The 14,214-nt window shown below is 43.3% G+C and overlaps 1 protein-coding gene across 1 annotated transcript in view; it reads left to right on the top strand.

Annotated features, from left to right (window-relative positions):
* The window catches only part of col6a1 (collagen, type VI, alpha 1), a 99,572-nt gene that overhangs the window by 75,626 nt on the left and 9,732 nt on the right, over nt 1-14,214 (top strand). Inside the window, exons 30-32 of the mRNA XM_041200627.1 lie at nt 745-878; nt 8,049-8,158; nt 13,380-13,560. Of these exons, the coding sequence (XP_041056561.1) occupies nt 745-878; nt 8,049-8,158; nt 13,380-13,560 (425 nt within the window). The remainder of the gene's footprint in view (nt 1-744; nt 879-8,048; nt 8,159-13,379; nt 13,561-14,214) is intronic.

Raw genomic sequence — 14,214 nt, 5'->3', positions numbered from 1 at the left:
CATGAACCTGACAGTGCTCTGGAAATGAGGATCTGTTAACAGAGGCGGAGGAGCTGCCATCATGAAGGTTTCAGATTTTAACGCAGTTATTCCTTCACATTCAAGCTTCAACTACAATGATCTCTAACACAAGTTCAAAACGTGAACTCTACTGCAGAGGGCCCCTCTTCTAGTGAGGTCAATGACCCAGGACATCTAAATCCATTTTAAAATAAAGCATTTCTGGTACATTAAAGATAATACGCTGAAAGAGTCAATTAAAGGAGGAATGTAGTTGACATGAAAGAGCTTATTTCCTGTTTTTCCCAGACGTCTCAACATCAGGGAAATATTAGGAGAGATTTATAGTAAAAAAAAAAAATTGGATGCTGTGATGTGGGGAGTCGGACATTCTGTAGATACATGAACTAACATATGGGCCAATTGGCATCTGTCCTCATTCTCATAGGAACACAAAAGTAGGAGGAGCCATTCAGTCCTTTGAGCCTGGTCAAAAATCCAATTTGATCATGGCTACTATGTATATTAATTCCATTTACCCACCTTGATTGCACATCCAGCATCTACAGCAGTAGTGAAAACCGCTATTAAACTGAAGTTCATCAAAGAAATACAGAGTATTAATAAGATTGAGGTGGGATGGCAGGTGACTAGGTGTGGGATTAAGAAGAAGCTTGATGGTGATTGAAAGCCACTTCGGAGGGAGTTGTAGCAAGGATCATTGACTTGTTCTCTTCCTTGCAGAGTGCAAGTGTGGGCCCATTGACCTCCTGTTCATAGTGGACAGCTCGGAGAGTATCGGGAACGAAAACTTCGCTCTAGCCAAGCAATTTATAATCACGGTGATCGAAAGGCTAAGCAGGGATGAAAAAATCAGGGTGAGATCAAATCTTTATGAGCTCTACCAACATGAAAGGCTGACTGAATTTCTTTAGCTTTGATATGATATATCCCAATGTTGAGGTTTCAGTCTTTGATATGGCATTGCTTCATCTTTCTAAATCAATCTAGAAAGTCGTCTTCTCAGCTTGAGGTTTAAAAAATTCCTGTTGTGTATTCCTTTTGCTCATGTAGGTGAGGCCTAGAGAATTTAAAGTTGCGTTAAGTACTCCCAGCTGAAATATGACATGGTTAGATGCAAAGTAAAGCCCCCCTGTTTCTGCCCCGGTGATGCACATTCGCAGCAAATTTAAAACAAGTGAATGATCTAATATCTGTAAAAACTGCTTGGAGGTGAATTTTACACATACACGTTAGTTGATCAGTGCAGTGCCAAAGGAGATGAAACTCTTTCCCCACTCACACCACAGGATGTTTTTAAATTATATTCAATAGTCTAAAACCATAATCCACAACCAGGAATAACCACTTGTTTTTTTCCCAAAGAATGCCTGGCCGTGTAATTTAAAACTAGTTTATTTTGTGAGAGATGACCATAGAAATGGGACTATCCCAAGATCTCCAGTGGCAGTGAAAGTTCTCTATTAAGCCATAGTTCAGAAATTAATGCAGAAAATTAACAACAAAGTCAATCTGAGAGATCACAGATCTGGGGTAAAGAAGGTGGCAGATCTCAATTGTAATTGTGGGGGAGCTCTACAGTCTGATGGTCAATGAGATGAAGTCCTTTTACTCTCAGACATCTTTGAGCAATTTGGCTTCAAAATAAGTTACAATCTCAATTGAAACTTACAGAATACTGAAAGGCCTGGATAGAGTGGACATGGGGAGGATGTTTCCATTAGTAGGAGAGACTAGGACCCAAGGGCAGAGCCTCAGAGTAAAAGGAAGATCTTTTAGAACAGAAATGAGGAGAAACTTCTTTAGAGTGGTGAATCTATGCAATTAATTGCCACGGAAGGCTGTGGAGGCCAGGTCACTGAGTGTATTTAAGACCGAGATAGATCGGTTCTTGATTGGTAAGGGGATCAAAGGTTACGGGGAGAAGGCGGGAGAATAGGGTTGAGAAACTTATCAGCCATGATTGAATGGCAGAGTAGACTTGATGGGCCAAATGGCCTAATTTCTGCTCCTTTGTCTTATGGTCTTATCTCGAGATGTACTGCACTAAACACCAAAGAGGACAGCCCCGAATGAAACGGCAATTTTGGCATTCGTATTAAATCTAGAACAGACCACAGATATGCAAATATTTCTGGGGCATGATCTTAGATTTAAATTTTGTTTGAAGGCATTGATTGCAAACAAGCAGAAATCTAGAAAACGGTCACCTCAGTGGGGCCAGATTTTAGGTTTGAAATTGTAGAAGTCTTTGAGTTAAATTATATTTTCATGCCTCTGTAGACTTTTTCTTTGTTTGAATCACAGAATCTTTACAGAGCAGAAGGAGGCCATTCAGCCCATTGAGTCTGCACTGACTCTCTGAAAGAGCATTCCACCTAGTCCCACTCCCCTGCCTTATCCCTGTAACATTGCACGTTCTCTCTTTTCAGATAGCAATCCAATTCCCTTTTGGATACGTCAATTGAATCTGCCTCCACCACCCTTTCAGGAAGTTCATTCCAGACTCCAACCGCCCTCTGGATGAAAATATTTTTCCTCATCACATTTACTCCTTTTGTCAATTGTTTTGAATCTGTGCCCTCTAGTTCTTGATTCTCTCTTGGGAACAGTTATTTATCCTGTCCATACCCCTCAGGATCTTGAATACCTCTATGAAGTCTCCTCTCAGCCCTCTTTCCTCCAAGGAAAACAGTCCCAACCTCTCCAATATATCCTCACAGCTACAATTCATTATCCCTGGAATCATTCTTGTAAATCCCTTCTGTACTCTGTCCAGTGCCTTTGCATCCTTCCTCAAGTATGGCGCCCAGAACTGGATGCAGTACTCCAGATGAGACCTAACTAGTGTCTCATACAAGTTCAATGTGACCCCCTTACTCTTGTACTCAATGCCTCTATTAATAAAGCCTAAGATACTATATATTAACTGTTCTCTCAACATGCCCTGCCATCTTCAATAACCTATGTACATATACACTGAGGTCCCTCTGTTCCTGCACCTCCTTTAGAGGTTCTCCCTTTATTTTATTCTGTCTCACCATATTCTTCCTTCCAGAATGAATCACCTCAAACTTCTTTGTGCTGAACTTCATCTGCCACTTGTCTGCCCAATCCACCAACATGTCTGTCCTTTTGAAGTTCAAGACTATCCTCATCACAGTTGACAATATTTCCAATCTTTGTATCATCTGCAAATTTTGAAATTATGCCCTGAACACCACAGTCTAGATCGTTAATATAAATTTAGGAAGAGCGAGGGTCCTGTACTGGCCCCTGAGGAACTGCATTACAAACCTTCCTCCAATCTGAAACTATTTATCGCTACTGTTTCCTGTCACTCAACAAATTTCTGATCTAAGTGCCTACTTTCCATTTTTATTCCATGAGCTAGAATTTTGCTCTCAAGTCCGTTGTGTGGCACTGTATCAAATGCCTTTTGAAAATCCATATACGCCACACCAACATCGTTGCCCTTATCAACCTTCTCTGTTACCTCCTCAAAAAACTTCAGCAAGTTAGTTTAACATCATTTTCCCTTAATGAATCCATGCTGGCTTTCCTTAATTATCCTACACTAAGTGAGTATTGATTTTTGTCTCAAACTATAGTTTCCAGAAGTTTCCCTCCCACTGATGTCAAACTGACTGGTCTGACTAGTTACCAACTTTAACCTTACACCCCTTTTTGAACAAGGGTGTAACATTCACAATTCTCCAGTCCTCTGGAACCACCCCTGTGTCTAAGGAAGACTGGAAGATTATCACTAGTGCCTCTGCAATTTCTACTCTCACTCTCCTCAGTACCTTCGGATGCATCTCATCCGGTCCTGGTACCTTATCTAATTTAAGTAAAGAAGCCTTTCTAACACCTCCTCCTAATCAATTGTAAATTCTTCTAGTGTACCAGTTACCTCCTCTCTCACCTCGGCCTGGGCAGCGTCATCTTCCTTTGTAAAGACAGATGAAAAGTACTCAGTTAATACCCCCACTATTTCTCCTGCATCCACATACAAGTCCCCCTTTTTGTCCCCAATCGGCCCTACTCTTCAGAATCACAGAATTTTAATGGCACGGAAGGAAGCCATTTGACCCATTGTGTCTGCACCGGCTCTCCAAATGAACATTATGAACAAGTGCCGTTGCCCTGCCTTTTCCCCATACCTCTGCACATTGTTTCTATTTAAATAATCATCTAATGTCCTCTTGACTGCCTCAATTGAATCTGCGTCCACCACACTTCCAGGCAATGCATTCCAGAGGTGAACCATTCGTTGTGTGAAAAAGTTTTTTCTCACGTCACATTTGCTTCTTTTGCAAATCACTTTCTTTCTTTTACTACCCTTTTATTATTTACATGCTTATGGAAGACTGAGGGATTCCCTTTTATATTAGCTGCCAGTCTCTTCTCATGCTCTTTCCTTGCTTTTCTTATTAGTTTTTCTACTTCCTCTCTTGTCCTTCTATATTCAGCCTGACTCTCCATTGTATTTTCCACCTGACGTCTATCATACATGCACTTCTTCCTTTTCATCTTCACCTCTATCTCTCCCATCATCCAGGACACTCTGGATTTATTTGTCCTACCTTTCCCCTTCATGAGAATATATCTTGACATTGCCTGTAATACTGTTTCTTTGAAGGTAGCCCATTGTTCAGCCACCGCTTTTTCTGCCAACAATTGATTTGAACTCACTCGACTCAGATGCATTCTCATCCCATTGAAATTGGCTTTCCCCCAATTAATTACCGCTGCTCTGGATTGTTCCTTGTCCTTCTCCATGGCCAATCTAAACTATATTATACAATGGTCACTGTTCCCTAAGTGTTGTCCCACTGTTATTTGATCCACTTGGGCAAACTCATTCCTCAGAACCAGGTTCAACAGTGCCTAACCTCTCGTTGGACTGGAAACATACTGCTGCAGAAAATTGCCCTGAACACATTCCAGGAATTCTCACCCCTTGTGTCGCTTTGCACTATTCATATCGCAGTCTATATTTGGATAATTGAAGTCCCCCATTAAAATTGTTCTATAATTCTTGCACCTCTGCAATTTCTTTACAAATTTGTTTCTTTACATCCCTTCCACTAGTTGGTGGTCTATATACTCCACAGATCAATGTTATTGCATCCTTTTTAAGTCCTTACCTTGAGCCAGAGAGATTCCATCCTTGACCCCTCTGGAACATCCTCCCTCTCCACTACAGTAATACCATCTTTAATAAATACTGCCACTACCCTCCCCCACCAACCCCACCCTTTTCTTCCTTTCCTGAATCTCCTAAGTGCCTTGTACCCAGGGACGTTTAACACCCAATCCTGCCCTTTTTTGTGGTCTCTGTTATAGCAATAAGATCATAATTCCTTTTGTCAACTTGTGCCTGCAGTTCACCAATCTCCAATAACCACACTTCGTGCATTCACATACATGCACATTAACCCTGATTTAGGCTTTTTTACTTTTCCCCTTACTCTGACCCCATCTAATGACTTACTATTGCCTACTCTAATTTTATTGCCTGCTCTAATTTTATAGCCTATTCTCATTCTATCAAACTCTCCAAGTGTTCTCTTTACCTTGATACGACTCTCTGATATATCCTCCTTATCAGTTAATACTTCTCTACTTCCCACTGCTAGATTTTCTCCTCTCCCCTCTGAATTTCCCTTCAGGTTCCCACCACCCTGCCAATCTAGTTTAAATCCTGCCTAACAGGACTAGCAAACCTGCCCATGAGAACATTAGTCCCAGTCTTGTTGAGGTGCAACCCATCTTTTTTGTACAGGTCTCACTTGCCCCAGAACCAGTCCCAATGCCTCAGGATTCTAAAGCCCTTCCTCCTACTCCATTTCTGCAGTCATATGTTGAACTTTTCAATCTTCCCATTCTAATGCTCACTAGCACATGGCACTGGGAGTAATCCTGAGATTACTGCTCTTGAGGTCCTGCTTTTTAATTCCCTTCCTAACTCTCTATAAGTTGCTTTCAGGACCTCATCCCTTTTCCTGCCTATGTCATTGGTCCCAATGTGGACCATGACCTATGGCTAGCCACCCTCCCCCAAAAGAATGCCCTGTATACGCTCTGTGATATCATTGACCCTGGCACCAGGGAGGCAACATACTACCCTGGAGTCACATCTACAGCTACAGAAACATCTGTCTGCTCCTCTAACTATGGAATCCCCTACCACTATAGCACTTCCACTCTTCCTCCTCCCCCCCGAGCCACTCTTGGTGCCACAAACTTGGCTCTTGCTACCGTTCTCTGAAGAACCATCTCACTCATCAGTATCCAAAATAGAAAAAATGGTTAGAGAGTGAGAGCCTCATAGGATTACTGCATTGACTGCCTTTTTTTCTTAGATATTCTGGTTGTCACCCATTCCTTCTCTACCTTCTTAGCTGTGGTGTGACCAACTGTCTAAACATGCTATCCACATAATCCTCAGCCTTGCGGATGCAGCATGGTGACTTCGGTCACTGCATGAGTTCTGCAACCCGGAGCTCAAGTTTCTGCAGCTGGTGACGCTTCCTGAAGGTATAATCATTGAAGGAACTTTGTGGCTACATGACTTCCCACATACCACAGGATGAACATTCCACATAGCTGAGCTGCACTGACATACCTTAACATTTATATAGTCTTTATTACAGTATGATATAACATACCTCAACTGTTATTCACCAACTGTTTCCTCTTACTGAGTCTGGAAAGGCCTATACTTACCAACTCATCAACTCACAGGATTCCTGTGACATCATTTTTAGACTTTACCTGTAAACTCCCAGCTCTCCTTCTCTGCTGCTTTGTGGGCTCATATGACATTCAAACAGCTCCTCCCCTTATAGCAAAGTAAGAGCCAGCTACTGGAGGCTGAGGAAAGGTAGAAAAAGAAAGGAGCACCCCCTTCCCCTCTTCACTGAACTCCCTCACTCACCAAAATCCAACTTAAGCACTTAAATGCATCCAAAGCAGCACTCCTGTGCAGACCACTGTAGCTATAATGTAATGTTAAATCAAAGCATGACTGTTAGATCTACACCAATGAATGTGTGGAGTTGGTAACTTGAATGTCCAACATGCCTATAATCTTGCTTTAAGGATGTTTTGGAGTGTTAAATCCTGTCTAGTTGTTGAATGGTATTCTACATGCTTTGCTTAAATACAAAACAGGTTCAAAGCAATGATACATGGTGTGCAGAACAACATGGAATAGAAGTTCCAACCTCTGCTATTTGCTGATTTTTATGTAGCTTATTAATATTTTCCTACAGGCGACACACTCCCGAAAGACATGGCAATGATTTTGATCACACTTGGGAATGCAAAATGTTGCCCCTTAGCACCAGAAAACAGCTCATTGATAACTAGAAAATGCAAAATTGTACTTTGACTAGGAACGTTAATCCAAAATTTGTTTTTAATAAGTGTAACATTAGGAACACAAAAATCTTCTCTGCCATTCCGTTAGATCCTTGCTCTTTAGTAACTCAACTTCATTTACCCACCTTGGAAAGAATTCCAGATCTCCACTAGTCTATGTGTGAGAGAGTGCTTCCCAGATTCACTCCAAAATCGTTGAGCTCTAACTCTTTTAGCCCCACTATCATTCTGGATACTCTACATTGCCCTTTCTCCAAAGGCAGTAGATCTTTCCTGGGGTGTGGTACCCAGAACTGAAAGTAGGACTCCTATTGGGGTCTGAACAAGATTCTATACAAGTGAGATATAAACTTCCTTCCCTCTATATATCAGCCCTTTTAGGGAAAAGACCAACATTCTATTGGCCTTTGATTTTTGTACTCATCTCCTGGTCTGCAATGATTTGTATACAGGGTCTTCACAACATCCGTTGTTGTTCGACAGTTCCTAACTCCTCATCATTTTGAAGGGTTACCTTAGTTCCAGTGTGCAGGGTCTCACACTGATCCTCATCTTGTATGAATCCTGTTCATGTTAAACCCTGATTTAAGTGCACTGCCCTGTATATACTCACTCTTCTCTTTCTTTGGCATTTGCAGTTTGATGGCAAGGAGTCCAACATTGGAGTTGTCCAGTACAGTCATGCGGGAACTGAGGAGCTGGTCTCAATGGCCAATCCCAACATTAACACTCTACCGGAGCTAAAAGTGTATGTGTCATGTATCTTAACTGATTGTCTGGTTCTTTGGTTAACATGCCCCTGTTGCTAAAATTGATGGGATCTATATCTTTCCCACCAAAAGAACATTGGTGTGTTAGGCTTCGGAGAAAAGGGAAAACAGCAAATACAACACAAAGGCCTATCAGTTATGAATGGAGACTCAGGGAAGTAAACGTGATTCATTCCAGGGCACCTTTGCATTGCAGGGGCCGAGATACAATTCTATAAAATGCTGAGAGGTACAGACATTGCTGATATAAGAAGTCTGTATAGCATAGACAGTGAGCAAGAAGGACACTCAACACAAGCAACACCTGACATGAATGTAGGAATGATGAAAATTGGGGATGTGTAAGAGGCCAGAATTGGAGTTGGAATGGTTAATGTTTTGGACAGTGTCTCTCTACACAGGACTGGTTAACATGTTGGACAGTGTCTCTCTACACAGGACAGGTTAATGTATTGGACAGTATCTCTCTACACAGGACAGGTTAATGTATTGGATAGTGTCTCTATACACGGGACAGGTTAATGTATTGGATAGTGTCTCTCTACACGGGACAGGTTAATGTATTGGACAGTATCTCTCTACACAGGACAGGTTAATGTATTGGATAGTGTCTCTCTACACAGGACAGGTTAATGTATTGGACAGTGTCTCTCGACACAGGGCAGGTTAATGTATTGGACAGTGTCTCTCCACACAGGACAGGTTAATGTATTGGACAATGTCTCTCCACACTGGGCAGGCTAATGTATTGGACAGTGTCTCTACACGGGACAGGTTAATGTATTGGACAGTGTCTCTCTACGCAGGACAGGTTAATGTATTGGACAGTGTCTCTCTACGCAGGACAGGTTAAAGTATTGGATAGTGTCTCTCGACACAGGGCAGGTTAATGTATTGGACAGTGTCTCTCTACGCAGGACAGGTTAATGTATTGGATAGTGTCTCTCTACACGGGACAGGTTAATGTATTGGACAGTGTCTCTCTACACAGGACAGTTTAATGTATTGGACAGTGTCTCTCTACACAGGACAATTTAATGTATTGGACAGTGTCTCTCTACTCAGGACAGGTTAATGTATTGGACAGTGTCTTTCTACACAGGACAGGTTAATGTATTGGATAGTGTCTCTCGACACAGGGCAGGTTAATGTATTGGACAGTGTCTCTCCACACGGCAGGTTAATGTATTGGACAGTGTCTCTCCACACAGAACAGGTTAATGTTTTGGACAGTGTCTCTCTACACAGGACAGGTTAATGTATTGGATAGTGTCTCTCGACACAGGGCAGGTTAATGTATTGGACAGTGTCTCTCCACACGGCAGGTTAATGTATTGGACAGTGTCTCTCCACACAGAACAGGTTAATGTTTTGGACAGTGTCTCTCTACACAGGACAGGTTAATGTATTGGATAGTGTCTCTCGACACAGGGCAGGTTAATGTATTGGACAGTGTCTCTCCACACGGCAGGTTAATGTATTGGACAGTGTCTCTCCACACAGAACAGGTTAATGTATTGGACAGTGTCTCTCTACACAGGACAGGTTAATGTATTGGACAGTGTCTCTCTACACAGGACAGGTTAATGTATTGGACAGTGTCTTTCTACACAGGGCAGGTTAATGTATTGGACAGTGTCTCTCCACACAGGGCAGGTTAATGTATTGGACAGTGTCTCTCCACACAGAACAGGTTAATATATTGGACACTGTCTGAGGTCTCTTTTGAAGAAGGTCACAGTTCAAACTTTCAACATTTGCAGCAAATATTGTGCCATTCAAAATATTTTCTGTGTCTGTATCCAGTAATTTCTGTTGTATTGATAGCTCCTAGATGAAGTGGAGAAGTGTTAACTCAGGTAATCAAGTATGAGAGAATGGCTCCTAATCTCTGTGGAAGATGACCATTATAATAGTATTAAGCGCAGTTATATAAATAACTCAAAATTTTGCTTGGTTAAATTTGAAAATCTACAACAACAATGTGTTTGTGCATAGCGACTTAAGCATCCCAATTCCTTGTCCTGCCAATATTGAAGATGGCAAAACAAGTTGATAAGGCTGTTCGCAAAGCATGCAGAATTCTGGGTTTTATTAATAGAGGCATAGAGTGAAAAAGCAGGCAAGTGATAGTAAAACTATATAAATAATTGGGTAGGTCCCAGCTAGAGTATGATCTTCAATTCTGGGCAACACATTTTAGGAAGGATATTGTGAGCTTTAGACAGGGTCCAGAGGAGATTTACTAGAATGGTACCAGGGATGAGGGATGTCAGTTATCTGGAGAGATGAAGACAAGCTGGGATTAGTCACTTAGAGCAGGGTAGGTTAAATGGAAACTCAATGGAGGTGTTCAAAATTAGGAGGTGCTTTGACAGAGTGGAAGGGAAGAAACTCTTTGTGCTGGTGTGAATTTAGGATTGAATCTCTGCTGCTGCCTGATGCTCCAATCTCTAACTCTAACATGAGGTTGAGGTTTGATACTTTCTGCTGGAAGCCAGGTCAGCATTTTCTTTTGCAATACAAAGGGGTGAAAGTTATTCTATATTTGTACAAAGCTCTGAGACCCCATCTGAAGTTCTGTGTTCAGATTTGGCCCCCTACCTCAAGAAGGATATACTACCCTTGGAGCAGCTGTAATTCAGATTCAGCAGGGAGATGCTGGGGCGAAAAGGGTTAAATTATGAGGAAAGGCTGCATTAGACTGGGTTGGTGTATAAGATTTGAGGTGTTTAAAATGATTAAAGTAATTGATGGAGTTGATGGGGCGAAACTATTTCTTCTGGTGGGGGAGTCCAGAACAAAGGAGCACAACCTTCAAATTAGAACTAAGCTGTTCTGGGGTGATGTCAGGAAGCACTTCTTTACACAAAGGGTAATGGAAATCTGGAACTCTTCCCCCTCCCCCTAAAAAAAAAGTGCTGTTGAGCCTGGGGGCATCAATTGAAAGTTTCAAAGTTGAGATTGATAGATTGTTGTTAGATGAGGATATTAATGGATTTGGAACCAAGCTGGGTTTTTATAATAATATAATGCCTTGGGCTGGCTTACTGTAAAAGTCACAGGGCACCAATTTTTCATAAGGGATTGGGTAAACACGTTGTAGGTTCATCTATTAAGGCTAAGCACATGAGAACAGTTATACACTGGTATAAAGCTTGAAGGCATCTGAACTGTGTGTCTATGTGCTCTGCTCAAAGTAAAAGTGAAACGAAGACTGGATCACATGATACATTTCCCTGCTAGTGATGTCATACTGATATCCCTTAAAGGCATATTACAACATCGGGGAGGTTAAGATACAGATCAAACATGATGTGACTAAATGGCTGAACAGGTAGTGCAGCTGAATGGCCTCCTCCTGTCCCTATGTTCCTACTCTCTGGGCGGGCCACAGTAGCAATGCTCAACACAGCAAAGTACAAAGTGACCCAGAGCATGGTAGAGACTGTAAGAAGTGAAAAACATCAAAGCTAACATTAGGATAATTAACAGTGGATAGCCCTTTTCCTGCTGGGTTAGCAGGAAAGGATGGAATCTTAAGAGACCCGGGAAGGTGGAGCTGGAGACAAGACAGCGGAAAACCAGAAAGGTCGCCTTTAGGTCAGCATGCTGTTGCCTGCCTCAGGGAGATCCTGCTGGAGATGGGTGTGGCCACAGGCAGGAGCCAGTGAGGCCACCTTTATTTAACACCCATCCCACAACCCCGAACCCCCACCCACAGGCACGACTACCAGAGCCAATTCTACCACAGGGCCACAGCTGTGGGCTCTACAATGATGGCCACAACTTACTTTCATGACTTCACCTAAGTTCTGAGGGTGCCTTCGTCTTGAGGTGCTGCCGTGCTGGCCTGTCAGCTGCAGCAGTGTCCACCTCAGTGCTGGGACTGCTAACAACACCTTCAATTGGCCCAGCTGGATGCATGTTTCATGGTTCAGTACCGCTTCCGGAGGCTGCCTCTTAATTAGCTGCGTCCAGTAAGATTGGTGGGGATCTGCTTTTGGTCCCAATCTCTGAAAATCGTCTGCCTTTCCAGAAGAGTAACTACGGGCTGGATTTTACATGCCCCACCGGGTGTGTTTTCGATGGAGGAGGGCGTGCTAAATATGTTGGGTGGCTAGCCCACCATCTTCTTGTCCACCCCACCGAGCTGACCCCCATAATACTCTAGGTGGATGGGCACTGAAATTGGCAGCCTGTCTGCCATATGTAAATAAATAATTAAAAATCTATTAGGTTTATTAGCAAGTCTATAGACCTGGATAATATGCTGCCCATGCCATAGCATGATTGGCGTGGGCAGGCAGGTGGGAATGCAAGGGCCTTTTTTTTTATAACCTACATGTAAAAAGGTGAGAAGGAAGGGGGACATCTCATTCTGGGGGTGCATTCCCCTTCCCCCAAGATGTCAGCTCCCCCCACCCCCTTCCTTCTGCACCACCTGCCTTCCAAAATCCAGCCCTCTACATCTCCCTCTCCCTCCGCCCGCCAACCCCCCCACTGCAGCCCCCCTCCCTCCTCCCTTCCCAGGGCTCAAAAATCCCTCCCTGCCCTAGAAACCTGCAATTAACCTTCAGCAGCATCCACTTCTCTCTTCCATGCCCCTCCTGCAGTCCTGGCAGCAGTCACTATTGAGCTCTGGTGATGCCAGGACTGCTAGAACTGTTGGCCAATCCAGATTGGCCGGCAGCTCCTGAGGGCGGGTCCTCCTTCCACTGAGGGGTGGAAGTCCCACTCTCAGCCACTTTGGCTCACCCGCAGTGTGTTATGGTTGCACAGCAGGCTTCTTCCAGGCATGTAGGCTTCTGGCCAACTTTCTGGGGGCATGGGGAGGTGTGAGCAGTCTGCCCCCCTTCATTAAATGCAACTCTATGTCACTCTGGGCTACAGGACAGGGCAAGGAAAGGGAAATCAGCCATGGTTCCACCTCCTGATGGTTGTCCAGGGACTCCTGCTGGGACAGTAGATGAGTGGAGCCTGGGTGAAATCAGGGTTGTGAAGTCCTTTGCAATCAGGCATTCTAGCCACGGCCAGTCCCAAGCCTGGAGCATGAACAAGCGGCCACTTGGCTAGAGGGCAGCTGGTGCCCATGGAGTGACCTTCAGGACAGCATGGGGAGAGGGGTGAGTAAATTGGAAAAAATGGTTGGAAAAAGCATATAGTAACAAGGGTGGAAATCTTTTTTTCAATTCTTAGTGCAATCAAGAATCTCAAATGGATTGCTGGAGGAACATTTACAGGGACAGCGCTGGACTGGTCGAAGACTGCTTTTGGGAGATCACTTAACCAAGCACGGGTTGTCCTGGTCCTCACTGATGGGCGGACAGACCTTTTGAGAGATCCCAAGTCATTGTCATCGCTCTGTAATGAAGCTAACGTATGATTCCTTTTGTTTATTCCCTACTATTACAGTCAATGTCATCTCTCATTTCCATTACTTGGCGAGAAGGGAGAAGTTGAGCATCATCTTCTTGGGGCTGAGGAGGTTAAGGGGAGATTTGATAGAGATGTACAAAACCATGAAAGGTTTTGATAGAGTAAATAGGGAGAAACTGTTTCCAGTGGCAGAAAGGTTGGTAACTGGAGTAGCTGGGGAGAATTTTATTTTTAAGCCGTGGGTTTTAATGATCTGGAATGCACTGCCTGAAAGGGTGGTGGAAGCAGATTCAATAGTAACTTTCAAATGGATGAAAACTTGAAAAGGGAAAAAATGCATAAAGTGTAAGGGAGTGGGAATAATTGGATAGCTTCTTAAAAGATAGCACAGGCATAATGGGCAGAATATGCTGAAAAATTCTATGATTGTATTTCTTGGTTCATTTATCTCTGATCATTCTCTCCTCGCAGCAATATTTTTGTTTGAACACGTGTTGAAAGGAGGGTAGTTCCTGCTCACTAGCTCGAAATCCTGCCTGCCGCTGTGTTAAATGCTGGGATCTTAACTCAGCTGGCCAGAGCCAAAAAGGAGGGCCCATCCCTGGACCCCACTGAGCACCCATTTGGTGGTCTCCCCATGCAGCAGCAAGCCCCT

Source organism: Carcharodon carcharias, chromosome 12 (assembly GCF_017639515.1).
Source record: "Carcharodon carcharias isolate sCarCar2 chromosome 12, sCarCar2.pri, whole genome shotgun sequence".
Classification (NCBI taxonomy): Eukaryota; Metazoa; Chordata; class Chondrichthyes; order Lamniformes; family Lamnidae; genus Carcharodon; species Carcharodon carcharias.
Note: the sequence above shows the minus strand (reverse complement) of the source record. Positions and strands in the feature narration are given on the sequence as shown.